At 41.6% G+C, this 27,854-nt stretch overlaps 2 protein-coding genes across 2 annotated transcripts in view; one reads left to right on the top strand and one right to left on the bottom strand.

Moving 5' to 3' along the window:
* LOC126092732 (transcriptional regulator ERG homolog) overlaps positions 1-10,005 on the top strand; it is a 91,524-nt gene extending 81,519 nt beyond the window's left edge. Inside the window, exon 3 of the mRNA XM_049908458.1 lies at positions 6,796-10,005. Within this exon, the coding sequence (XP_049764415.1) occupies positions 6,796-7,216 (421 nt within the window). The 3' untranslated portion in view covers positions 7,217-10,005. The remainder of the gene's footprint in view (positions 1-6,795) is intronic.
* LOC126092451 (TBC1 domain family member 23) overlaps positions 9,414-27,854 on the bottom strand; it is a 251,795-nt gene continuing 233,354 nt past the window's right edge. The window contains exons 12-13 of the mRNA XM_049908052.1: positions 26,321-26,515; positions 9,414-10,498 (exon numbers count right to left, since the gene is read on the bottom strand). Of these exons, the coding sequence (XP_049764009.1) occupies positions 10,417-10,498; positions 26,321-26,515 (277 nt within the window). The 3' untranslated portion in view covers positions 9,414-10,416. The remainder of the gene's footprint in view (positions 10,499-26,320; positions 26,516-27,854) is intronic.

The following is a 27,854-nucleotide window of genomic DNA, read 5'->3' as shown; positions in this document are numbered from 1 at the left end:
ACTCACTAATAATGATTTCTGGAGACAGCAGATGTCATCTGTCTGTATGAACCAAGCCGGCCGGAGTGGCTGCGCGGTTAAAGGCGCTACAGTCTGGAACCGCACGACCGCTACGGTCGCAGGTTCGAATCCTGCCTCGGGCATGGATGTGTGTGATGTCCTTAGGTTAGTTAGGTTTAAGTAGTTCTAAGTTCTAGGGGACTTATGACCACAGCAGTTGAGTCCCATAGTGCTCAGAGCCATTTGAACCATTATGAACCAATATCGATATCGTAGTAAATAAATAAAGATACGGTGAAATGCAGCTCGCTTTGTTCGTCGAAGGCAGTAAATACAAATTCCCAGGTTGTTCCTCTGTTTCTTCATTTTTGGATAGCATTCGATGTAGTTCAGCACTGTCGCCTAATGAACAAAATACGAGTGCGTGGAATATGTGACTAGCTTCGTGATTGAACTGAGGAGCTCCTAGCAATATAACACAGTGTGTCGTTTTCAAGAAACACATATCTTAAGGAAAAAGAAAATATTTTTTGTCTCTAACAAGGAATCCCTCGAGTGCGAGGTCGCAAAAGGCCAATGATGTTACAGCATCCACATGCTGGCTACCACGCAACAATAGTGGCTGCTAATGGTGATAAGGGGCGGGCGGCGCAGGAGGTATCCAATGGTGAGCACAGCATGACGCTACGGAGCGTAGTTGGAGTCGATACAAAGCTGAGCAATGGTAACGATTGACAAACCAAACACTGCATTATATCTACAACAATAGATGCCGAAGTTCACATTTTGTCAAAAGGGAACACAAGGAATATCTCAGGGTGAGAAAGAAGTGGTAAATGAAATATTAGCGCTTCTGCAAGTGAGTCAGTGGAAAGTGTGGTGTCGTATACGCTAGACTGTGTGGGCAATGTACATGAGGAGTACAATAACGACGATACGTGCTTAACAAGTAAAAGTGATACTGAAACGGGCATCGAGCCAAGTATTTCATCATTCTTGTCAGACAGGGAGCTGCTAACTCCGTCTTCATGAAACGTAGTAAAGGAAAATCGTTGCCCAAGGAGCAGGTACTAAACATAATTATGTACATGGAAGATCATCCGCGCCGTAGTAAAAAAACAGTTATGAACAGGTTTCGAACAAGTCCGCTGCAACAAGACCGTATAGTGTGTAAGAAAAACTACGGATATTCAAGGGAGCAAGAGGAGCACTTGTTACAAAAACTGGCGTTTGTGTATTTCATTTCAAGGGTGCTCGATACAATTTACAGGATGTGCATTATAGTGACCTATCACGTTATGCACATCTAATTACGCGCAACGCATATCACAGCGATTTCAAGGGAAGCAGTGGATTGTTGATTAACTTCAAACTCTGCTACAGAACTGGAAGGCGTAAAACAACGAAATTTCGAACACAGTGAACATGACGCACAGCAAACTGTGGTATCGGCCCGAAAACTTGTAGATGAGATAAACTTATCCAATCGTTCGGTGAGGAATTTGTTTCAAACTCTGTGCAATCGGGATTTGACAAGAGAATGAATATGAAAGGAACCCTCGAAATTACAAGTACCAAGAGATTTGTATCAACTACTATCAGTACCCTAATACATTCGTATACAATTATGCCTACTGTTAATCTGAATCATAAATTGGATGAAAAGTTACTTATTGTGCTATGAGAAGTTGGAGGTGCTCTGCCCCCTATGATTCTTTCTCGTGTGCACTATCTTGCATCGGCAATAGGGAATATTTTGTGTCACAGCAAGCAACAGTGGGAAAATGGGCGTAAGAGAACTATAATTATGGTGTGAGCACTGCTTTTGGCCAAAAGTTAGTCAAAATAACTTGGTTTTGCTTGATTCCTGGTCTGCCTACACAAATCATACCCCTTTAGAGAAAACTATCCCTGATGAAAGGTGTGTGGCACTGCAATTTATACCACTTGGAAGCACTGGAGATATTCAGTCTCTGTATGTTTGTTTTTTCTGGGCCTAGAAAACTTATTAGAGCAATATCTGGAGCTACGCCATAAAGAATAGGCAGTTTCACGATAAGCTCCACGACAGACTGTTTAGCATTTGGTTGCGTGCCATCACATTCCATCAGTTCTCCTCACCCCATTATGGCAATATATGATTCTAGATGCATTCTTTAAGAATGGATATCTAGCTGAACATCCTGCACAGTTTGTGACCCCCAAGGAGTTCGCCTTCAGTCTTGGTGGTACTAACCATTGTGATTACCATTTTTAATTTAGTGTTCATGGTGCAAGATAATGGTTTGTTTCAAACATTTCTTGAATGTTGATTATCTCCAGTTTGTCAATTGTCATACAAACATTTCATGGAATGTTGATCTCTGCACCCCCAGGACACTCATTTTCTGTTGCCCTCTGGATGCACATGGTGAGTCATTAGCAGCTAATATTTTTCCTGTCATTACTGTTAACACAGCATTTTCAAACGATCCTGAATTTGTGACCTCACACTCCAAGGGTTCCTTGTAAGAGAATTTCTGTTTGCAGCACATATAAGCATAACATCGAGAGGTCCACAAGTCTATTGCATACAGAGGAGACACAACATTAGAAATGAAATGAAATGTCGTGTGACGAGGACCTCCCGTCGGGTAGACCACTCGCCTGGTGCAAGTCTTTCGATTTGACGCTACCTCGGTGACTTGCGCGTCGATGGGGATGAAATGATGATTAGGACAACACAACACCCAGTCCCTGAGCGGAGAAAATCTCTGACCCAGCCGGGAATTGAGCCCGGGCCCTTAGGATTGACAGTCTGTCGCACTGACCACTCAGCTACTGGGGGGCAGACTACAACATTAGAAAACTGTAGGATCAACCATTGGTGCACAGATTGGCAGATGACCCTCAATGTAAAAAAACTTAAGCATACTGAACATGGATATACAGAGAAGCATGTTGTGTGTTCAGTTACACGATTCCCAAACAATCACTGAAAACAGTCACACATCCAACAGGGCCTAGGAGTATTTTTGTGAAGAGATTTAAATTGGAACAAACACATTAAACTATTCGCAGGAAAGACAGGTGCCAGACACATTTATTGGAAGAATCCACCCACAAAGGAGGTAGCTTACAAAACCCTTTTTGAAACTATCTTAAAGTACCGCTCATCAGGCTTGGATCATTACCAGGTAGGACTGGTTGAGGAAATGAAATGATCATATGGCATTATTAGCCAGGAGACCCACCTGGGTTTGTTTGTTTATCTGACACCACACTGGCGACTCATGTGTCGAGATAGAGGAAATACTGCTTCCTCCTGCACATACTGCTTCCTCCTACACAAATCTCGAGGAAGGACCGTGGAGATAAAATTAGAGAGATTATCACTGAGAAGGCATACCGATGACCATTCTTTCTGAGTACCATTCACAAATGGAAAAGGAACAGGAAAAGTGTCAGTGACGCAGTACACAAAGAATTTTCTGCTACACACTGTAAGGTGGCTTCAAGAGTGTAGAGTATAGATACAGGTGACGTTTTAGAATGCTGGGCGCTAAAGAACGTAGAAAATTTCAGGGGGCAGTCTGTAATCTGTGTGAATTAACTTGGTCTTGGATATTCATCGTTTGCTGTCTCAACTACCTATTTTTGAACACATAAGCACCATTGGGTTTTGCTCATCAGACTTGTACATCAGCTTGGCTTCTAGTCACATCTGGTTCAAATGACAGCTGTAGCTCCTGAAGAGTTCCTCCATTGTCATCAGCAGACGGAAGTAGATGAAAACTTGAGAAATTATTTTAAGGTTGTGCAACAAAAAAATCTAGAGAATTTTATTCAGTTTGAGAGAGGTGAAAGTACAAAGGTAAATGAAGAAGAAATTATTGACATGTTGTGACACTAAAATATGATTCGGCTCTATGAAGTACACGAAAACTAGATAATGTTGGTGAAATATTAGGTATCGGCAACTGCACTGATATGTAGCATAATGAATACAAGCTACAGAGCTTCCACAGTCTCCACCAGTACAGAATTAATGAGAATGAATGATATAAACTGAATAGTGGCAGTAGTGCTCGTCTTCACAATCTTAAGTGGTACAACAACAATTTAGGAGTGATTCACTTTGATGTTATGTCATATTCAGTTCGTGAAACAGATTTGGTTCACACTATATCCAACAGCACCAGCACAACATACACTGAAGTGCCAAAGAAACTGGTATCGGCATGCATATTCAAATACAGAGATATGTAAACAGGCAGAATACAGCACAGCGGTTGGCAACGCCTACCTAAGACAAGTGTCTGACGGAGTTGTTAGATCGGTTACTGCTGCTACAATGGTAGGTTATCAAGATTTAAGTGAGTTTTAATGTGGTGTTATAGTCGGCGCATGGGCAATGGGACACAGAATCTCCCGAGTCAGTGATGAAATGATGATTTTTCCGTACGACCACTTCATGAGTGTACCACGAATATGAGGTATCCGGTAGAACATCAAATCCCTGACCACAAAGATCCTACAAGAACGGGACCAACAATGACTGAAGTGAATCATTCAACATGACAGAAGTGCAGCCCTTCTGCAGATTTCAATGTTGGGCCATCAACAAGTGCCAGTATGCGAACCATTCTGCAAAACACTATCAACATAGGTTTTTGGACCTGAAGGCCCACTCAATGACTGCATGACACTAAGCTTTACACTTCACCTAGTCCCATTAACACCGACATTGGACTGTTGATGACTGGAAACATGGTGCCTGGTCGGACGAGTCTCGTTTTAAATCGTATCGTGCAGATGGATGTGTTCGGGCACGAACACAACGTTATGAATCCATGGACACTGCATGTCAGCTGAGGACCGTTCAAGCTGGTGGAGGCCCTGTAACGGTGTGGGGCGTGTTCAGCTGGAGTGATATGGAACCCCTGATACATCTAGATACAACTCTGACAAGGTGAAACGTACGTAAGCATCCTGTCTGATCACCTGCATCCATTCGTGTCCATTGTGCAATCCAATGGACTTAGAAATTCCAGCAGGACAATGTGACACCCCACACGTCCAGAATTGTTACAGAGTAGCTCCAGGAACACTCTCCTGAATTTAAACACTTCCGCTGCCCACCAAACTCCCCAGAGATGAACATTATTGAGCATATCTGGGCTGCCTTGAAACATGCTGTTCAGAAGAGGTCGACACCCCCTTCGCACTCATGGATTTATGGGAAGCCCTGCAGGATTCATGGTGTCCATTCCCTCCAGCACTACTCAAGACGTTAGTCAAGTTCATGTCATGTCACATTGCAGCACTTCTGTGTGCTTGTGGGGGCCTTACCAGATGTTAGGCAGGTGTACCAGTTTCTTTGACTCTTCAGTATAGAACACACTGCTTGAGGTGCACAGGTCTGAACACTTTTGTTTCTTATGCTGCCATTTCCTAGAACTACAGATAATTCTGATCCTCTCTCTCTCTCTCTACAAAAATTTGGCACTCTGACAAATTTGCTGCTGAGGGCACGTGTCTAAAAGCAAATATTTGAACTATTCAGTCACAAGATACACCCTGAATCACAGCTTACACTTGTCAGTGAGTGTCTCTTAGGATTTTTAAGAACACATGACATTCGCAGGGATGAGTCTTCGTCCAACGCACAATTTTAATCTGTCAGGTATCTCGATGTCAGAGCACAGTAGGCTGAAGAGTTGAAATTTCATGCCCCACAGTCAGGGATAGACAAGCAAAAATTATACACTGAGAAGAAATTATTATATAAGCATTATACTGATGTTGGACATAGGAAAGCACAGTATCCCGTGACTGCAGTATAAATGAGTCACCATTAGAATTGGTCAACTCATACAAGTACCTGATGGTAACAATTTGCAGGGACATGAAATGGAATGATCATTTAGGCTCAATCATAGGTAGAGCAGGTGGCAGACTTCAATTCACTGATATGTTCCTGAGGAAAAATAGTCAGCTTACAAAGAAAATCATTTACAAAACACTTGTGCCATCATCCTAGAATACTGTTCAAGTGTGTGGGACCCATACCAATGGAGGATACTAAATGCATATACACAAGATCACCATTAGTGGTCACTGGATTTCTTGGCCCTTGGGAGAGCATCACAGGTGTCGAAAAACTGAACTAGCAGACATTTAAAGTTAGATGCCAACTATCTTGTGACGACCAGCATTAAATAAGGACTCTATGAACGTATTACAACACCCTAAATATTGCTCCAATAAGGACTGCGATGATGAGATTAATTACAGCACACACAGAAGCCTTTAAGAAATTATTCTTCTTGGACTCCACACATAAATGGAATGGGAAGCAAGCTTAAAATGTGTTCCACTGAAAAGTACCATCATTGGTTTCCTAATGGCAATATCCAGTAAAGATAAGAACAACCCAACACTATACAGTTTAATAAGGGTTGGAATGTGAACTCTAAGTACTTCCCTCTGAGTGTTTTGAAGGAAAAACTCTAGGGTATTAAGCCAAGTGTTAGTGACACATTGACAACCACATTCGTTGCGATACCTGAGCTTTATTCCTTCAAGGAATATACTAGTCTGCCTCTCTGAATACAGGTAACAAGCTTTCCTCAGTGTGAAACTCAAATCACATTCCACTTTTCTTCAGGTGCTTTTGGATCATTTTTTTGTTTCATATTTTATTTCCTATTTCTAAAAGCGACAGTTCTAACAACTCTGATATGTTGCTTCATTCATAATGTGATCCACGTTTGTGTAATGAAACAGCAATTTCAACCTGAATTTTTCTTACAGGTACTACTACGACAAGAACATAATGACAAAGGTGCACGGCAAACGGTACGCGTACAAGTTTGACTTCCACGGACTGATGGCCGCATGTCAGGCGCAAGCACAGGCCCAGGCAGCAGCAGCATCTGGCGGAAGTGCGAGTGGCAGTTCAGGTGCATCAGATGGACTTTACAAGTACCAAGCACACCACAGTGAGCTGGGGCCCGCACTGTACCCGGCGTCCGCACTCGCCGACTCCGCCGCGGCTGCAGCTAAGCTGCTGCCGAGCACTACCGGGGTCACTGTCCCACCTCCGGGCACGGTCTCACCATTCTGGACATCAGCAGCAGCGGCAGCTGCTGCAGCTTCCGGACTGCAGTCCGTGTACTCGGTGGCACCTGTCAGGTACCCGTACACCCCTGGACCGGGGAGTGGCAGCAACTAGCCGGCGGCTCTGTGGCCAGCGTGCCTGACAGCACGAGTGGCCCCGACCCCGACCTGCACGTCCCACCGTCTGTGGCCCGATCGAGACGGCACTCACATCGGCATTTCGGTCGAGCAGCCGAGCCCTTGGAGAACTCTGCTGTCCCGTCCACATTACTTGTTCTCGTAGTGACTGCAGAGTTTGTTATTTATCTCCACTGCAACTACTTACAAATCATTCGTGTGCAAAAGAGAAAGGAGGCAACCTGTACTTACAAGTGAAGAACACTCCTATTTGCCAACCAATCTTACACACTTTTCACTGCAGTGGTATGGACACTGTACTCTTCACAGAGCCAGCAGTATATGAGTTTAAGACATGTGACACAGTAAACACTATTGTGACTTTCATTATTAATTTAGTTTACTGTGTAGAAAAAAATGTTAATTTTATTTGTACAATATATTGTTAAAGAAAGAAATGAGTAAACTTTAAAAATTACGGTTTACTTCATAATATAAAAGAAGACATAGGAGTGTGAGCACAATTTTCATCAATACAGATGAAGACTGTGTCCTTTATCCCATACAAATTCTACTTTTTCAGTCTTCTATCCCATACAAATTCTAATTTTCAGTCTCTCTCTCTTTTACTCTGGTAATAGTAGCAAAAGTTTATGTATTTTGTGAAACAATGACTTACTTCATTGATTCTCTTCAGGTAGCAAGTTAGAGAAAAATTCTAACACTAACTCCCAGTTTTATACTGAACAAATTCATACTTCTTATGATACAAAATAATTGTTTGAGGTGAATGTAAATGTATTTTCAAATAGTATTTATACATCTGAAGAAAACTAAACTTAAGCTGAAGCAGTATGCACCACAATTTTCATACAAAATTCTGTTGGGTGTTTACAAGAAAGTGATGTACTTGTGAAATGTTATAGTTCCTCTGAAACATTCAACAATAAACAAAATTTACAGCTGATCATCACTTAATAAAACATACATAAATGTAGAAAAAGTTTTACTAGAAATGTGCAAGCCTTATCACCCCATTTTACCATTTTTAAAATTTTTTTTTTTGTTTACATTCAAAGACTTATCTTACCTTGAGGAAGAAGTGTTGCTTTGTTTCGTCTTTCACCATTATAAGTTGGATTCTCAAACTGAACTTATATTATCCTTTACTTTGTAGAGAAACCAGTATGAGATTGTCTCTTATTTTAATCTGTCTTAACTGACACTTGCTGGTAACATATTTAATTTGTTAATACATCTATTATGATGGAATGCTTCCAAATATTCATTCTTATGACTTTGTAATTTCAGTATTCACATTTGCAAGCTCCTCAGTCTAGCATTGTTCCCACACTCAACAGCATAGTTGATGTACTTCAGAATGTTCTTTACTATAAATATTTCTGTTCCCGGATTTCCAAAATTTTAGTTTTAAAGTCTTGACACACAGATCCGCCTGCATTCCAACATACACCCCCAATAGTAATAATTCAAATCAAATTATCATTGTATATCGTTCCCCCTGATTGCACCATTGTGTTGCATGAACTTTGCATGTTTTTTTGCATTTCACAATGAATGAGTTCAGTTGCTGTAATTACCAAAGTCTCTCTTTTCCACCTTAGGTCAGTTTCTATACTACAAATGCAACATATACATTTGTTAAAAACACATGTGGTTCTGATCATTATACACTGTATGCTCTTGTGTAAAATAACTATTCTGAACTTCAGTTCTATGCATTTTAACCATCCATTCTTCCCACAATTTAGTCAATAATTTAAAAGACCAATTAATATTAAGTTTTACATAAATACGGGACAATTTCCACTTTTTTTAATTTTCTATAGAGTCACTGGCTATGACACAGTTTTTGAGATAGTACCTGCTCTGAATATTTGAACAGAATTAGTTCATATGTGATTCTTTGACTGTTACATAGCATCTTTCCTACTAGGAATTTTCCATTCAATAATGGTAATGGAAATGACATTAATAATTTTGAATTGTTGTATTGTGTTCTCTTCCTTCAATTATGCTACACCATTGTTTAATGCGTTTACCTTCCTTTACCTGGAGTATGGAGTCAGGATATTTCATGAAAATACCCCTAATATTTTTTTAGTTCAACACAGTAGTAAATTTGTAGCTCTACAGAAGGCAGTCCATAACAAGAAATGTGTTAAATCAGTTTCTGAGAGAGTGAGAGTGAGAGAGAGAGAGAGAGAGAGAGAGAGAGAGAGAGAGAGGTCTGTAGAAACTCACTGTAAGAAAATAGATTTGCAAGTGTCTTTTTTTCTCAGCATTGGCGTCACTACCAACAGTGTATCCAGTTTTCTGGGACATCAATGACAGCCTGTGACAACTGAATAATATAGATTTCAGCCTTACACAGTAATTAATAGAAAATTATTAAAAGCAAGAATCAAAATAGTATGACATATAACCAAATATAGAATATGTTGTCAAAACTTTTAAATCTGATGAAACTGCTACCTATGTTTATGTTCCTGTCTTGTAAATATGTGTACGTAAGTGTGAGGTTATGTAAATAAATATTGTGCTGTATGAAAATAGTTCACACTGACTAAAAATTTTATTAAAAATAGATAAAACCTTTATTTTTGTGTATACAGAAAACCACAACTTCATGCCATCTTGAAAATGCTTACAAACTGAAAATTATCTTTCATAACATTGGTAAATTCTTATCTGGAGATATCTAAACATGCTATCTGCTTTGAAATTGTACTTAGGTTTTTATGCTACAGAACAAATATCACAATAGTTTTCTACAAAAAATAACAATAATGGCAAAACAACAAATCAAATTTTCCTGTGGAGCCATTTGTGATCAAAGTCACAATTTCCAAAATATGCAGCAACAACGTATGGCAGACTTATTTAAATCATATCAACTTATCAGTTACTATGTATCACAATTTTCAATGAATACAAAGTTTATGTACAAATATTATTTTTACAGGTATATAAGCACAAGTTTGAGCTACAAGTGATGCTTTCATTCTGAATAAAACTGGAAGAAAGAGTCAAATATTTCACTCAATATGAAATTAAATAATTTAGTTGAACTGGGAAGCTAAATAAATTAACAATTTTATCTGAAAAATTGGTTTTGCACTAAATTAACTAAATTACTTCGCCGATACCAATCAAGTGTGCCCCACAAGTTTACTCTCAACTCTCTTTAGATTTGAGATGCTTCAGAATCTGATGTGATATTAGTTTTGTAGCTTCACTTGCATTTGGTATGTAGAACCTGAAAGAAATAAAGAGGCTTTTTACAATGAGTATATAAGATGAGTACTACTACACTTCTGTTTTTATACATGTAAGAATACAATTCCATGAAACAGACTCTATAGCTTGTCTTCAACAGAAATGAGAAAGAAAATTCTATATTTCTTAATACTGAAAAATAAGGCACACCGACATTTGGTCATGAAAGGGAGAACCTCATTACTATGAATCAATTGGAACAAAAAGAACATCTAATCTAAGCCACGATAAAACATTTGTCTCAGAACATTTAATTTAACAGTGTAATATGATGTGTAATTAAAAATAAACCTTGAGTGGATGAACCAATTACTTTTTATGGCTAAACAAATATGTTTAGTGTCTCACAGTCCAGAACAAGAACCACGTACACAAAAAAGGATTGCAGTGCAATACTGAGCATCACACAAAGTGGTAACAGAAACAGTGAACAACTTCTGGTAGAAAACAACACCCCAGTGGCAGTATAACAATGGTCACTCTGTTGTAGTCTTCCAGCACATGATTTCATATGTTCGCGTATTCAAGAATAAATTATACACATTATCATGCTTTTCTTTAGAAGATGAATCAACTCAGAAACTTGTCTAGGACATCTTACCATCTACATACTTCCTCTTGTATGTCAGGTAACTGCAGACACATGTATTCACAAAACAAAGACTTCCAATACTAAGTGTGCAAATGTCTAACACTACACTGTTTGTATATGTATTGTTCTCTACAAATAAAACTAGATCTGCTTGTTTTCCCATGCAAAACACTCACTTCAAATTTCATCTCTACATATTTTATGATGAAGGCATTGACTGCCAAACTGTGGATCTGTGTTGAATCCTAAATCTGTCTGCAGTTTCTCACTCAATGAAGACTGGTGAACATTTTTGATTGTGACACACTCGCTTGATGGATGCATTAAGTTTGGGAATCCTCTTGGTGTTATTCAGTGGGAATGGCTAACTGTCTGCAATGGGTTTAACACTGTTCTTTCTTCCATCCGAAATAACAAACATAACAAGTCAGAACTGTAAATTGTGAATTAGACTTGTGAGGACATCCATACAGCAGTCCCACATTGTTATCAATGCTCATTGATGAGTATGGCATTATTGTGACTGTGATTTAGCATCTGAAATAGTTTCTGTTTCTCTTTGTTGAAATTTCTCATCATCTGTGCTTAACCTTGATATGTGAGATGGAGGAGAAGTAAAATTTTCAGTACAAGCAAAACATTTTGTACATGCTCATATCAATTTGAAATTTGTTTGAACTATATATCAATTTGTTCAGAATTTAATGCTGAATGTAAAAATTACAATAACTCAAAATCCAAAATATTTGACAGTGTTTCAGTTTCAAAAATTGCTGTCCTGATAAGGTTAGTATTTAAATCATATGACTTCCTGATTTGAAGAAAGCTTCTTAATGTGCACCAATATGGCACTAATTTCTTTATAGCTTCCACTATTAGTGTGATCTTACACCCTAAATATGTGGATTATTCTACAACTTCAAAAGTGCAAGCCCAAATTTTGGTTTTAGCAAGTTATTTCATCAGTGTTTTGTTTGTTCTTAAGCCAAACGCTGTACTAAGTAACCTCCCCTTTACATTTTGCAGTATTTCTAGGTCTGAAACTATTGATATGAGTGTGTATCACATTAGCAGAGCTTAGCATTGTTCCATAGTTAATGGTTTCTGAATACATTCCAATTATGTGCAAAAGATCCTTTTTCTTTAGTGTAACACTTAAGAAGTTAATACAATTATTTACTCAGATTTCACTGGTGACTTTGATTGTATCATGCACACTAGTATGTTGTGAATTCATACTAGCAATTTTCTACTCTGTACCACTCAACAGAAACAAGCTGTTAATGATGTAACTTTTTTAGTAAAAGTCTTTGTGCTATTTTGTTGAAAACTAACATTCTTTGTTGGCCATACGTTTCAATTGCTCAAAAATTTTTTCCTCAATGTGGTTAATGAGTATATCAGAAAAGGTCCTTGCACTTTCAGTCATATACTGAAATTTCTCTCTCTTTCTTCATTGCTTATCCCACTTAGATGGTAAGAGGCTGCAACTGTTTTCCATCAATTTCATCTTTCTTTATTTTCTGCTTTTGTTTCTACCATCAGTTTCCATAATTATTGTGGACTACTGCCTCTTTCCACGCTACAATCCCATTGTTTTAGTTTATAGATAGACAAACAAACAAACACAAACATACGCACAAAATTCAAGCTTTCGCAACCAACGGTTGCTTCTTCAGGAAAGAGGGAAGGAGAGGGAAAGACGAAATGATATGGGTTTTAACGGAGAGGGTAAGGAGTCATTCCAATCCCGGGAGCGGAAAGACTTACCTTAGGGGGAAAAAAGGACAGGTATACACTCGCACACACACCCATATCCAACCGCACATACACAGACACAAGCAGACATTTGTAAAGGCAAAGAGTTTCGGCAGAGCTGTCAGTTGAGGCAGAAGTACAGAGGCAAAGATGTTGTTGAAAGACAGGTGAGGTATGAGTGGCGGCAACTTGAAATTAGCGGAGGTTGAGGCCTGGCGGATAACGAGAAGAGAGGATATACTGAAGGGCAAGTTCCCATCTCCGGAGTTCTGACAGGTTGCTGTTAGTGGGAAGTATCCAGATAACCCAGATGGTGTAACACTGTGCCAAGATGTGCTGGCCGTGCACCAAGGCATGTTTAGCCACAGGGTGATCCTCATTACCAACAAACACTGTCTGCCTGTGTCCATTCATGTGAATGGACAGTTTGTTGCTGGTCATTCCCACACAGAAAGCTTCACAGTGTAGGCAGGTCAGTTGGTAAATCACGTGGGAGCTTTCACACGTGGCTCTGCCTTTGATCGTGTACACCTTCCGGGTTACAGGACTGGAGTAGGTGGTGGTGGGAGGGTGCATGGGACAGGTTTTACACCGGGGGCGGTTACAAGGGTAGGAGCCAGAGGTTAGGGAAGGTGGTTTGGGGATTTCATAGGGATGAACTAAGAGGTTACGAAGGTTAGGTGGACAGCGGAAAGACACTCTTGGTGAAGTGAGAAAGGATTTCATGAAGGATGGATCTCATTTCAGGGCAGGATTTGAGGAAGTCGTATCCCTGCTGGAGAGCCACATTCAGAGTCTTATCCAGTCCCGGAAAGTATCCTGTCACAAGTGGGGCACTTTTGTGGTTCTTCTGTGGGAGGTTCATGGTTTGAGGGGATGAGGAAGTGGCTCTGGTTATTTGCTTCTGCACCAGGTCGGGAGGGTAGTTGCGGGATGCGAAAGCTGTTTTCAGATTGTTGGTGTAATGGTTCAGGGATTCCGGACTGGAACAGATTCGTTTGCCACGAAGACCTAGGCTGTAGGGAAGGGACCATTTGATGTGGAATGGGTGGCAGCTGTCATAATGGAGGTACTGTTGCTTGTTGGTGGGTTTGATGTGGACGGCCATGTGAAGCTGGCCATTGGACAGATGGAAGTCAACGTCAAGGAAAGTGGCATGGGATTTGGAGTAGAACCAGGTGAATCTGATGGAACCAAAGGAGTTGAGGTTGGAGAGGAAATTCTGGAGTTCTTCTTCACTATTGAGTCCAGATCTTGAAGATGTCATCAATAAATCTGTACCAAACTTTGGGTTGGCAGGCCTGGGTAACCAAGAAGGCTTCCTCTAAGAGACCCATGAATAGGTTGGCGTACGAGGGGGCCATCCTGGCAAGGTTACCTTTCCTCATTACCTTAGCCGGAAGGTGTACATGATCAAAGGCAGAGCCACGTGTGAAAGCACCCACGTGATTTACCAACTGACCTGCCTACACTGTGAAGCTTTCTATGTGGGAATGACCAGCAACAAACTGTCCATTCACATGAATGGACACAGGCAGACAGTGTTTGTTGGTAATGAGGATCACCCTGTGGCTAAACATGCCTTGGTGCATGGCCAGCACATCTTGGCACAGTGTTACACTGTCCGGGTTATCTGGATACTTCCCACTAACACCAACCTGTCAGAACTCCGGAGATGGGAACTTGCCCTTCAGTATATCCTCTCTTCTTCTCATATCCACCAGGCCTCAACCTCCGCTAATTTCAAGTTGCCGCCGCTCATACCTCACCCGTTGTTTCAACAACATCTTTGCCTCTGTACTTCTGCCTTAACTGACAGCTCTGCCGAAACTCTTTGCCTTTACAAATGTCTGCTTGTGTCTATGTATGTGCGGTTGGATATGGGTGTGTGTGCGAGTGTATACCTGTCCTTTTTTCCCCCTAAGGTAAGTCTTTCCCCTCCCGGGATTGGAATGACTCCTTACCCTCTCCCTTAAAACCCACATCATTTTGTCTTTCCCTCTCCATCCCTCTCTCCTGAAGAAGCAACCGTTGGTTGCGAAAGCTTGAATTTTGTGTGTATGTTTGTGTGTCTATCGACCTGCCAGCGCTTTTGTTTGGTAAGTCTCATAATCTTTCTTTTATATATATATAAAAAAGAAAGATGATGAGACTTACCAAACAAAAGCGCTCGCAGGCCGATAGACACACAAACATACACAAACATACACACAAAATTCTAGCTTTCGCAACCAATGGCTGCTTCGTCAGGAAAGAGGGAAAGAGAGGGAAAGACGAAAGGATGTGAGTTTTAAGGGAGAGGGTTAGGAGTCATTCCAATCCCGGGAGCGGAAAGACTTACCTTAGGGGGGAAAAAAGGACGGGTATACACTCGCGCGCACACACACACATATCCATCCGCATATACACAGACACAAGCAGACATTTGTAAAGGCAAAGAGTTTGGGCAGAGATGTCAGTCGAGGAGGAAGTACAGAGGCAAAGATGTTGTTGAAAGACAGGTGTGGTATGAGCGGCGGCAAATTGAAATTAGAAGAGATTGAGGCCTGGCGGATAGCAAGAAGAGAGGATATGCTGAAGGGCAAGTTCCCATCTCCGGAGTTCTGACAGGTTGCTGTTAGTGGGAAGTATCCAGATAACCCGGACGGTGTAATACTGTGCCAAGATGTGCTGGCCGTGCACCAAGACATATTTAGCCACAGGGTGATCCTCATTACCAACAAACACTGTCTGCCTGTGTCCGTTCATGCGAATGGACAGTTTGTTGCTGGTCATTCCCACATAGAACGCTTCACAGTGTATGCAGGTCAGTTGGTAAATCACGTGGGTGCTTTCACATGTGGCTCTGCCTTTGATCGTGTACACCTTCCGGGTTACAGGACTGGAGTAGGTGGCGGTGGGAGGGTGCATGGGACAGGTTTTACACCGGGGGCGGTTACAAGGGTAGGAGCCAGAGGGTAGGGAAGGTGGTTTGGGGATTTCATAGGGATGAACTAAGAGGTTACGAAGGTTAGGTGGACAGCGGAAAGACACTCTTGGTGAAGTGAGAAAGGATTTCATGAAGGATGGATCTCATTTCAGGGCAGGATTTGAGGAAGTCGTATCCCTGCTGGAGAGCCACATTCAGAATCTGATCCAGTCCCGGAAAGTATCCTGTCACAAGTGAGGCACTTTTGGGGTTCTTCTGTGAGAGGTTCCGGGTTTGAGGAGATGAGGAAGTGGCTCTGGTTATTTGCTTCTGTACCAAGTCGGGAGGGTAGTTACGGGATGCGAAAGCTGTTTTCAGGTTGTTGGTGTAATGGTTCAAGGATTCCGGACTGGAGCAGATTCGTTTGCCACGAAGACCTAGGCTGTAGGGAAGGGACCGTTTGATGTGGAATGGGTAGCAGCTGTCATAATGGAGGTACTGGTGCTTGTTGGTGGGTTTGATGTGGACGGACGTATGAAGCTGGCCATTGGACAGGTGGAGGTCAACGTCAAGGAAAGTGGCATGGGATTTAGAGTAGGACCAGGTGAATCTGATGGAACCAAAGGAGTTGAAGTTGGAGAGGAAATTCTGGAGTTCTTCTTCACTGTGAGTCCAGATCATGAAAATGTCATCAATAAACCTGTACCAAACTTTGGGTTGGCAGGCCTGGGTAACCAAGAAGGCTTCCTCTAAGCGACCCATGAATAGGTTGGCGTACGAGGGGGCCATCCTGGTACCCATGGCTGTTCCCTTTAATTGTTGGTATGTCTGGCCTTCGAAAGTGAAGAAGTTGTGGGTCAGGTTGAAGCTGGCTAAGGTAATGAGGAAAGAGGTTTTAGGTAGGGTGGGAGGTGGTCAGCGTGAAAGGAAGTGCTCCATCGCAGCGAGGCCCTGGACATGCGGAATATTTGTGTATAAGGAAGTGGCATCAATGGTTACAAGGATGGTTTCCGGGGGTAACAGACTGGGTAGGGATTCCAGGCATTCGAGAAAGTGGTTGGTGTCTTTGATGAAGGATGGGAGACTGCATGTAATGGGTTGAAGGTGTTGATCTACGTAGGCAGAGATGCTTTCTGTGGGAGCTTGGTAACCAGCTACAATGGGACGGCCGGGATGATTGGGTTTGTGTATTTTAGGAAGAAGGTGGAAGGTAGGGGTGCGGGGTGTTGGTGGGGTCAGGAGGTTGATGGAGTCAGGTGAAAGGTTTTGTAGGGGGCCTAAGGTTCAGAGGATTCCTTGAAGCTCCGCCTGGACATCAGGAATGGGATTACCTTGGCAAACTTTGTAAGTAGTGTTGTCTGAAAGCTGACACAGTCCCTCAGCCACATACTCCCGATGATCAAGTACCACAGTCGTGGAACCCTTGTCCGCCGGAAGAATGACGATGGATTGGTCAGCCTTCAGATCACGGATAGCCTGGGCTTGAGCAGTGGTGATGTTGGGAGTAGGATTAAGGTTTTTTAAGAAGGATTGAGAGGCAAGGCTGGAAGTCAGAAATTCCTGGAAGGTTAGGAGAGGGTGATTTTGAGGAAGAGGAGGTGGGTCCCGCTGTGACGGAGGACGGAACTGTTCCAGGCAGGGTTCAATTTGGATAGTGTCTTGGGGAGTTGGATCATTAGGAGTAGGATTAGGATCATTTTTCTTCGTGGCAAAGTGATATTTCCAGCAGAGAGTACGGGTGTAGGACAGTAAATCTTTGACGAGGGCTGTTTGGTTAAATCTGGGAGTGGGGCTGAAGGTGAGGCCTTTGGATAGGACAGAGGTTTCGGATTGGGAGAGAGGTTTGGAGGAAAGGTTAATTACTGAATTGGGGTGTTGTGGTTCCAGATTGTGTTGATTGGAATTTTGAGGTTTTGGAGGGAGTGGAGCTGGAAGTGGGAGATTGAGTAGATGGGAGAGACTGGGTTTGTGTGCAATGAGAGGAGGTTGAGGTTTGCTGGAAAAGTTGTGAAGGGTGAGTGAGTTGCCTTTCCGGAGGTGGGAAACCAGGAGATTGGATAGTTTTTTAAAGTGGAGGATGGCATGCTGTTCTAATTTGCGGTTGGCCTGTAGGAGGATGCTCTGAACAGCTGGTGTGGATGTGGGAGAGGAAAGATTGAGGACTTTTATTAAGGATAGGAGTTGACAGGTGTGTTGATTAGCTGAGTGGATGTGTAGGTGAAGGATTAGGTGGGTGAGGGCAAGACATGATCAGATGTTAATATTACTTCATACACATACACAACAACTGTTAGGTATGTAAATGATTAGAGGTCCAGTTTTCTGTGACAGGCAGAACAGCCATTAGAGTGAATTAGTGTTGTTCAAGTTTCATGTTGCTACCAGACTTGGTAGAGTGTATAAGTGGCACAAACAGTGTCAGATGTTGAGTGGCCACTGCAAATAACACAGAGATCATGCCTACCTGTGAGATGCAATGGTGTCAGCATCTGACAGAGTTTGAAAGGGGCCTCAATGAGGTTCTCCATCTGGGTGGCTGGTCAAATCTTACAATATCCACATTTGGTTGCAACAGTGAAATGATGTTTAACTTCAGGGGATGTGAGGGCAGGCAGAATCATCATCAGTGTTCCAGATGACCACGTCTGACCGCAAAAGGGAGGATTGCCATATTGTGCACTGAGCACAATGTAATCACTTGACGTACGGCCTGCCTTCTACAAACAAGTCCGCTTCTCGTGACATCTAGTGGTCAGTTCTACATTGAGCGATGAATTGCAGTTCTGCATTACACTGGATGACAATTGTCGGCAAGCACAATGGTGACTTGGGGTTGAGATCCCTTTCTTTCAATGCTTTTGAGAGGCACAGCAGTGTTAGTCCTGGCATCACAGTTTGGGAATCATAGGGTATTACTTCAGGGCATGGCTGGTAGTAACAGGGAGAACTCTGATGGCACAAAGATACGTCATGGAAATTCTACTTCCTCGTGGGTTACCTCTCTTGCGACCGTATCACAGTGACATTTTTTGGCATGATGATGCTTATCCTCAAATGGCATGTGTTTCTAAGAACTGTGTGTCTGATGCTGAGGTACCTCAGTGGCCAGCAAGAGTCCCACATCTGTCCCCAACAGAACACTTGGCACCAGCTTGAATGTCTACTCCATCCCAGTGACAGTATCCAGGATATGGAGGACTAGTTACAATAGTTGTGAGTCGGCTTGCCCCAGGTTAAGAAACCACAGATTTATGGTACCTTTCCCAACCATACCAGTATGAATCCAGGCCAGAGAGGGTGAAACGTCATACTGATTAGTGGGCTCATAATGCAAAGCTCTTTGTCAATTTGATCTGAGCATGTATTCACTATAATGGCTTTAAAATAATTGCTTTTAGGAGGTCACTGTACATCACCTCTGTCTCACAAGATGAAGTAGCAAAAGCAGTAAAATGACTAAAAAATTCCAACTCTTCTGGCACTGATGGTGTCCCTGCTACAATCTTAAAGAAGTGTGCAGCAAATCTAATTGAAATATTCACACACTCATGTTAATACTCACTTCAAGAAGGAAATTTCCCTGATGTATTGAAAACATCTGAAGTTATTCCAGCACACAAAAAAAGGAGAAATAATGTAAATAACTACAGACTCATCCCAAGTTCCTCTTGCATTTCAAATGTGTTAGAAAAACTTATATGTAAAGTAAGAGAAAAGCAACCACTCACCCACAGTGGATTGATGCAAAGAGCATGCACACTCTTGTGGCTACATATGACAAACTTATGAAATTTGTAAATAAAAGCAATATCTTATGCAATGAACAACGCAGATTCAAAACTAAGATATCAACAACAACTGCCACTGAGATCAACAACAACCACCATTTATGAGTGCATGAATTGCATATTGAACCTGATGGACAAGAAACAGGAGTCAACAGCTTTGACGTGATGGATCATAAAATTCTGCTGTCAAATATGGTAGTCAAAGTCTGTCCAAAAATGTGTCCAACAATTGGCTCAGTTCCTTCTTGTGCAGTCTTAAGTAAGCAGTATGCATCAAGCACAGAGATGTTACTCAAAAACTATTTCGGAACACTTCTCAGACTATAAACTAATTAAATACACTGTACCCCGAGGATCAGTAATGGGACCCCTTCTGTTCCTTATGTACATAAAAGAGCTAAGTTTAAACTGTGATGCTCATAAAACATTCACATTGGCAGATCTTCGTCTACATCTACATGGATACTCTGCAAATCACATTTAAGTATCTGGCAGAGGGTTCATTGACCCACCTTCACAATAACACTCTATTATTCCACTCTCAAACAGTGCATGGAAAAAACAAACACCTATATCTTTTCATGCAACCTCTAATTTCCCTTATCTTATTATGATGGTCATCTCTCCTCATGTAGGTCAGTGTCCAACAAAATATTTTCACATTCAGAGGAGAAAGTTGGCGATTGAAATTTAGCAAGAAGATTACACTGCAATCAAAAATGCCCGCTTTTTTAATGACATCCATCCCAAATCCTGTATCATGTCTGTGACACACACACCCCTATTTCATGATAACAGAAAATATCCTGCTCCTCTTCAATTTTTCTCGATGTACTCCATTTCATCCTGTCTGGTAAGGCTCCCAGACAGTGCAACACTACTCCAAAAGGGGACAAACAAACATAGTGTAGGCAGCCTCTTTAGCAGAACTGTTACATTTTCTAAGCATCCTGCTAATAAAACGCAGTCTTTCGTTTGCCTTCCCCACAATATTTTCCATGTGTTCTTTCCAATTTAAGTTGTTTGTAATTGTAATTCCTAAGTATTTAGTTGACTTTACGGCCTTTAGATTAGACTGATTTATCGTGTAACCAAAGGTTAACACAGATTCCTTTTAACACACTTGAGGATGACCTCACATTTTTCATTATTTAGGGTCAATTGCAAATTTTCGCACTGTTTAGATATCTTTTCTTAATCATTCTGCAATTTGTTTTTATCTTCTGATGAGTTTAGTAGACGATAAACATCATATGGAAACAACCTAAGGTGGCTGTTCAGATTGTCTCCTAAATCATTTATATACACTCCTGGAAATGGAAAAAAGAACACATTGACACCGGTGTGTCAGACCCACCATACTTGCTCCGGACACTGTGAGAGGGCTGTACAAGCAATGATCACACGCACGGCACAGCGGACACACCAGGAACCGCGGTGTTGGCCGTCGAATGGCGCTAGCTGCGCAGCATTTGTGCACTGCTGCCGTCAGTGTCAGCCAGTTTGCCGTGGCATACGGAGCTCCATCGCAGTCTTTAACACTGGTAGCATGCCGCGACAGCGTGGACGTGAACCGTATGTGCAGTTGACGGACTTGGAGCGAGGGCGTATGGTGGGCATGCGGGAGGCCGGGTGGACGTACCGCCGAATTGCTCAACACGTGGGGCGTGAGGTCTCCACAGTACATCGATGTTGTCGCCAGTGGTCGGCGGAAGGTGCACGTGCCCGTCGACCTGGAACCGGACCGCAGCGACGCACGGATGCACGCCAAGACCGTAGGACCCTATGCAGTGCCGTAGGGGACCGCACCGCAACTTCCCAGCAAATTAGGGACACTGTTGCTCCTGGTGTATCGGCGAGGACCATTCGCAACCGTCTCCATGAAGCTGGGCTACGGTCCCGCACACCGTTAGGCCGTCTTCCGCTCACGCCCCAACATCGTGCAGCCCGCCTCCAGTGGTGTCGCGACAGGCATGAATGGAGGGACGAATGGAGACGTGTCGTCTTCAGCGATGAGAGTCGCTTCTGCCTTGGTGCCAATGATGGTCGTATGTGTGTTTGGCGCCGTGCAGGTGAGCGCCACAATCAGGACTGCATACGACCGAGGCACACAGGGCCAACACCCAGCATCATGGTGTGGGGAGCGATCTCCTACACTGGCCGTACACCACTGGTGATCGTCGAGGGGACACTGAATAGTGCACGGTACATCCAAACTGTCATCGAACCCATCGTTCTACCATTCCTAGACCGGCAAGGGAACTTGCTGTTCCAACAGGACAATGCACGTCCGCATGTATCCCGTGCCACCCAACGTGCTCTAGAAGGTGTAAGGGGCCAGCAAGATCTTCGGATCTGTCCCCCATTGAGCATGTTTGGGACTGGATGAAGCGTCGTCTCACGCGGTCTGCACGTCCAGCACGAACGCTGGTCCAACTGAGGCGCCAGGTGGAAATGGCATGGCAAGCCGTTCCACAGGACTACATCCAGCATCTCTACGATCGTCTCCATGGGAGAATAGCAGCCTGCATTGCTGCGAAAGGTGGATATACACTGTACTAGTGCCGACATTGTGCATGCTCTGTTGCCTGTGTCTATGTGCCTGTGGTTCTGTCAGTGTGATCATGTGATGTATCTGACCCCAGGAATGTGTCAATAAAGTTTCCCCTTCCTGGGACAATGAATTCACGGTGTTCTTATTTCAATTTCCAGGAGTGTAGATAAGGAACAGCAGAGGGCCTATAATACTGCTTTGGGGAACACCAGAAATCACTTCTGTTTTACTTGATGACTTTCTGTCAATTATTATGAGCTGTGACCTCTTTGACAGGAAATCACGAATCCAGTTACATAACAGACGATATTCCATATGCACGCAATTTCACTACAAGCCGCTTGTGTGGTATAGTACCAAAAGCCTTTTTTGTCAACAGCACTCAACACTTTGTGTTTGTTAAGAGCTAATTGTGTTTCACAAGAAAGGTGTATTCTAAATCTGTGTTGAAAGTGTGTCACTATACTGTTCTCTTCGAGGTAATTCATAATGTTCAAACACAATATATGTTTCATAATCCTGCTGCGTATCAATGTTAATGATATGGGCCTGTAATTTAGTGGATACTCCTACTACCTTTCTTGAATACTGGTGCGACGTGTGCAGGTTTCCACTCTGTGGGTACTAATCTTCCGTTGAGTTAGCGATTGTATATGATTGTTAAGAATGGAGCTATTGCATCAGTGTACTCTAAAATGAACCTTATTGGTATACAATCTAACCAGAAGACTTGATTTTATTAAGTCATTTAAGTTGCTTCAGTATTCTGAGGATATCTACTTCTAAGTTACTCATGTTGGCAGCTGTTCTTGATTCAAATTCTGGACTATTTATGTCATCTTCTTTGGTGAAGGAAATTCGAAAGGCTGTGTTTGGTAACTCTGTTTTCGCAGCACTGTCGTTGATTTATTTTCATTGCTATCGCACAGCGAAGGCATCAACTGTGTCTTGCCACTAGCATACTTTACATACAACCAAAATGGCTTTGGATTTTCTGCTGGGCTTTGACATAAAAGCTTCATTGTGGAAACTATAATAAGCATCTCACATTGATGTCCAGATTAAATTTCAAGCTACTGTAAAAGGTTGTCAATCTTGGAGACTTTGCATTAATTTAAATTTGACATGCTTTTTTCGATGTTTCTGCAACAGTGTTCTGACCCATTTTGTGTACCAAGGGGGATCAGCTCCATTGTTTGCTAATTTATTTGGTATAAATCTCTCAATTGCTGTCGATACTATTTCTTTGAATTCAAGCCACATCTGGTCTACTCTTACACTGTTAATTTGGAAGGAGTGGAGATTGTCTGTCAGGAAGGAATCAAGTGAATTTTTATCTGCTTTTTTGAATAGGTATATTTTTTGTTTGCTTTTGGAAGATTTGGCAGTTACAATATTCAGTCTCACTACAACAACCCTGTGTTTACTAATCCCTGTCTCCATTTTGATGCTTGTCATTAGCTCAAGATTATTTGTTGCTAAGAGGTCAAATGTGTTTTCACAACCGTTTACTATTCGCCTGGGCTCATGAACTAACTGCTCGAAATAATTTTCAGAGAATGCGTTTACCACATTTCAGATGATGTTTTAAGTGTACCTCCAGATTTAAACATGTTGTTTCGCCAACATATCGAGGGTAAATTAAGGTCACCACCAACTACAATTGTATGAGTTGGGTACATGTTTGAAATTAAATGCAAGTTTTCTTTGAACCTTTCAGCAACTGTATCATCTGAGTTGGGAGGTCAGAAAAAGGATCCAATTATTATCTTAGTCCAGTTGCCAAGAATGACCTCTGCCCATACTAACTTGCAGGAATTATCTGCTTCAACTTCGCTAGAAGATAAAACTACTTCTAACAGCAATAAACACACCACCGCCAAATGTACATAGCCTATCCTTTTGGCATACTGTTCAGTTCTTTGGAAAAATTTCAGCTGAACTTATCTTCGGCTTTAGCCAGCTCTCAGTCTCTATAATGATTTGAGCATCTCTGCTTCCTATTAGCACTTGGAGCACTGGTACCTTCCCAACACAGCTACAACAGTGTTATACTGATGGTTCCTAGATACGTGTTCTTCCTGTATTCGACCTGCTCCCTTTTTGAATGTCCACGAGACCCTCTAACCTAAAAAACCACCCAGTCCACACCACACAGGCTCTGCAATCTGTGTAGCAGCCTCCTGCATGTAATGGGCTCCTGACCTATTCAGTGGAACCTGAAACCCAACCACACTATGGTGCAAGTCAAGGAATCTGGAGCCTAGACAGTCGCAGAACCATCTGAGTCTCTGATTAAGACCCTCCATTCGGCTCTGCACCAAAGGTCTGAAATCTGTCCGGTTGACTATGCTGCAAATGGTGAGCTCTGCTTTCATTTTGCAAGCAAGACTGGCAGCCTTTGCCACTTGACAAAAAAAAAAAAAAGTTCAAATGGCTCTGAGCACTATGGGACTTAACATCTGAGGTCATCAGTCCCCTAGAACTTAGAACTACTTAAACCTAACTAACCTAAGGACATCACACACATCTATGCTCAAGGCAGGATTCGAACCTGCTCGGTTTCAGACTGAAGCACCTAGAACCGCTTGGCCACAGCGGCCGGCCGCCATTTGACATGGCGATTCTATTAGAAGGGGGAATAAGAATAATAAGTAAACACTGACACAAAATAGCAACTGGTCACAGAATAATCAGCTTGTAGTAAATAGTAAAAAAACTATTGCTCTAAAGTTGCACAATGCTCCAAACATGGGTAAGTATATCTCATTTGTCTCCATCAACAATGAACAAGTTGGTAACAGTGTGGAAGCCAAATTCTTAGGACTATGGCCACAAAGCATCGTAAAATGGAAGAAATATACTGAAAATCTTAATGCAAAACTGAGAAAGACATGGTACCTTCTTTGCTCACTAAAATCCTGCTGTATCGAGAAAACAGTAATGAACGCATACCATGCCTACTCTCATTCTTGCATTAAATCAGGGTCACTTCCTGGGGAAACCCTACAGTAGCTAGCAGCATTTTCCAGCTGTGAAAAAGGTCCATTAGAATCATGTCTGGATGCAAACCTAGAGACTCGTGTAAACCTGTATTTAAAATTTCTGGTATTCCTCATTTAGCATGTGTATACATTATGGAAACCCTTATATTCTTTAAAATAAATATGACAGATAAGAACTCCAGATTCTAAAAAAACTGTGGTATTCATGGTGATTTGCCAGACAAAACAAAACCTACATATGACCCAAATTAACACATCCCTGCAATAAAATGATACTTCCCAGGAGGATTTTGTAACAAACTTCCCAGAACCATAAAAGAAATTACCAAGGTTAAAACATTCAGAAAATCTTTAAAGACATATTTAGAGCATCACAGCTTCTACTCCACTGAAGAATATTTAAATCTGTAAGTTCACCATAGAAATAACTTAACGTATGTGGTGTGTTATTTTAATCTGAAACAATTATGCATAGAAATCACTTTCATGTGGATACTCTAAACCGACTTGTCCAAAGTCTTATGCACAAGATGTTTTGTAGACAGCACGACCAACAAAATACATTCTACAATAACTGCAGCATATAATAATGTCTCTTGACTGTCCTCTGCACCAAAGTAGCAGAGTAAAGAGTATCAGTTCAGCCTTCCAAATCACTTAGATAATCTCTCCTAAACTCAACAATTTCATACACCACAAACAGTATCTTACTCATCAGTTCACATAGATCAACCAGTTTCATCATAAAGTATTTCTTCCATTTCTATCTGTATTTTTGCACTCTGCTGTACATACTTTTTCAGCCATGCTGTGCCCTTTTACTTTCTTCTCCTTTCTTGATTCCATTCTGTCATGTACACCCCTCCCCTCTATTTTTTTTTAAATGTGCCAATATTACCTACTGAGAAAAAAGTTCAAATCCTGGAAGGCTGGGAGAGTGATCCTTTACAATGTTTGAACTGGCTTTGCAGCCTGCCTGTAATACAAAGTACATCAATGTTCTTGTAAGCATATAAGACAGTACTTTGTCGTTTACTCAAATTGATAAGTATATCATGGAGGATGTGAATGTATGTGTGTGGGTGGGGAGGGGGGTCTCGCACTCAGCTCTAACATCAACCTAAACCTTAAAGAAGTATTTGTATGACAGTGTTCACATGAAAATTGAAACCGAAGAGATGGTGTTCTTTAACTTACTTGTCCATATCAGAGATGATAAGGCCGTCACCCTCAGGAACTCCGTACTTGAAGGTGATTACTTCAGGATGTTTCTTTTTGGAAGTTATCTTCACTATTGCAGACAGTGGACGACGCACCGCAATGTGTGCAAGCCCCTTCCGTTCAGGTATATCTCGCAAAACATATATATGACTGTCAGTGACCAGTAAATGACTGTAAACAAGAGACAAAAATTGTTTTAATAAAAAATAGCATAAAACTAGACATCAAATTTATTATATCCTTTTGGAAAAGTTGTTAATGTCATACACCATTAGACATAAATGTAGGTGTGCCAAAGGATTAAATGGAATTGTTTCAAAGTGAAATAGTAGGTATCACACCTTTAATTGACATTCCATACATGATATCAACACATTTTGCCATTCATTAGGTGACAGGAGATGCCACCTTCAAGTCCAGCCAACTACAAAAGGGTATACTGTGCCATGAATGCACAGTCATTCATTAATTCAGAATAGCAGTATGCAGGTAAGTGGAATACTACTTGTAGGGGTGTTCACATGTGTGATTAGGCAGATTCATTATAAAGAGGCTAAACTGTGCCCCCATAAATCACACTAGCCTTGTTCATGTGTTATAAACCACACTGGTCATGTAGACACAACCATCACACAGTACTCGAAACAGTACATTACTGAAGCTATGCTTCATTGACTTCAGGGTTTGGTAGCCCCAGACAAATGGAAACTACACTAGAGAGGACTTCAGGATTATGTAACAGACTCTAAATGAGTTAAATTCACTGTAGCAGGGATGTCACGTTGTAACGTAAGCAAGCTCTTAGAGACTTGTAATATGTGAAATTCACAAATAAATCTTGCTTCTGCCACAAAGAATTTGTATGGACCAATAAATCCTCTTTCAATACTCACTGGCCAATTCCAAAAGTCATAATTTATTATTAAGTACCACACAACTCAAAAACCTGGTGTAATGATGTAAGGTACAATTCTGTACAGTACAAAGTCATCCCTTGGTAGGCCACAAATAAACAGTTTTTACTACTGCATTTACTCAAGTTCTGCAAATATGTTTTCTGTTGTTTAACACTAACATATGCTACATGTTTCTAAAGAAAAAGACATACACAATTATCTTGCCCTCTCTTCTCTGAAGGTCTGCTCTTGGAATTTCAACTGTAAGCTTCTCTGTGATACACAACGCCTTTCTTGTAGCAACTGGCACTGGAGTTCATCGAGTGTCTCCATTACACTTTCACAGTTACTAAACGATTCTACAACAGTATGAGTTGCTCGTTGATGGGTATTCTGTATCTCTTTTGTTAATCCTACTAGGCAAGGGTCCCAGACCGACAAGATATGCTACAGATTCAGTCAAGCCAGTATTCTGGAAGTCACCTCTTGCGTAGATAAATTTAATTTCATTAAGTTTTTTCCAATGAACTTCAGCCTTGCATCTACTCAGTGAAACCTCACGTTGGAATGTCAACAATATTAGCAAAAGAATAGATTGCTACTCGTGATAAAAA

The sequence above is a fragment of the Schistocerca cancellata genome, chromosome 7 (assembly GCF_023864275.1).
Source record: "Schistocerca cancellata isolate TAMUIC-IGC-003103 chromosome 7, iqSchCanc2.1, whole genome shotgun sequence".
In the NCBI taxonomy this organism is placed as follows: Eukaryota; Metazoa; Arthropoda; class Insecta; order Orthoptera; family Acrididae; genus Schistocerca; species Schistocerca cancellata.
Note: the sequence above shows the minus strand (reverse complement) of the source record. Positions and strands in the feature narration are given on the sequence as shown.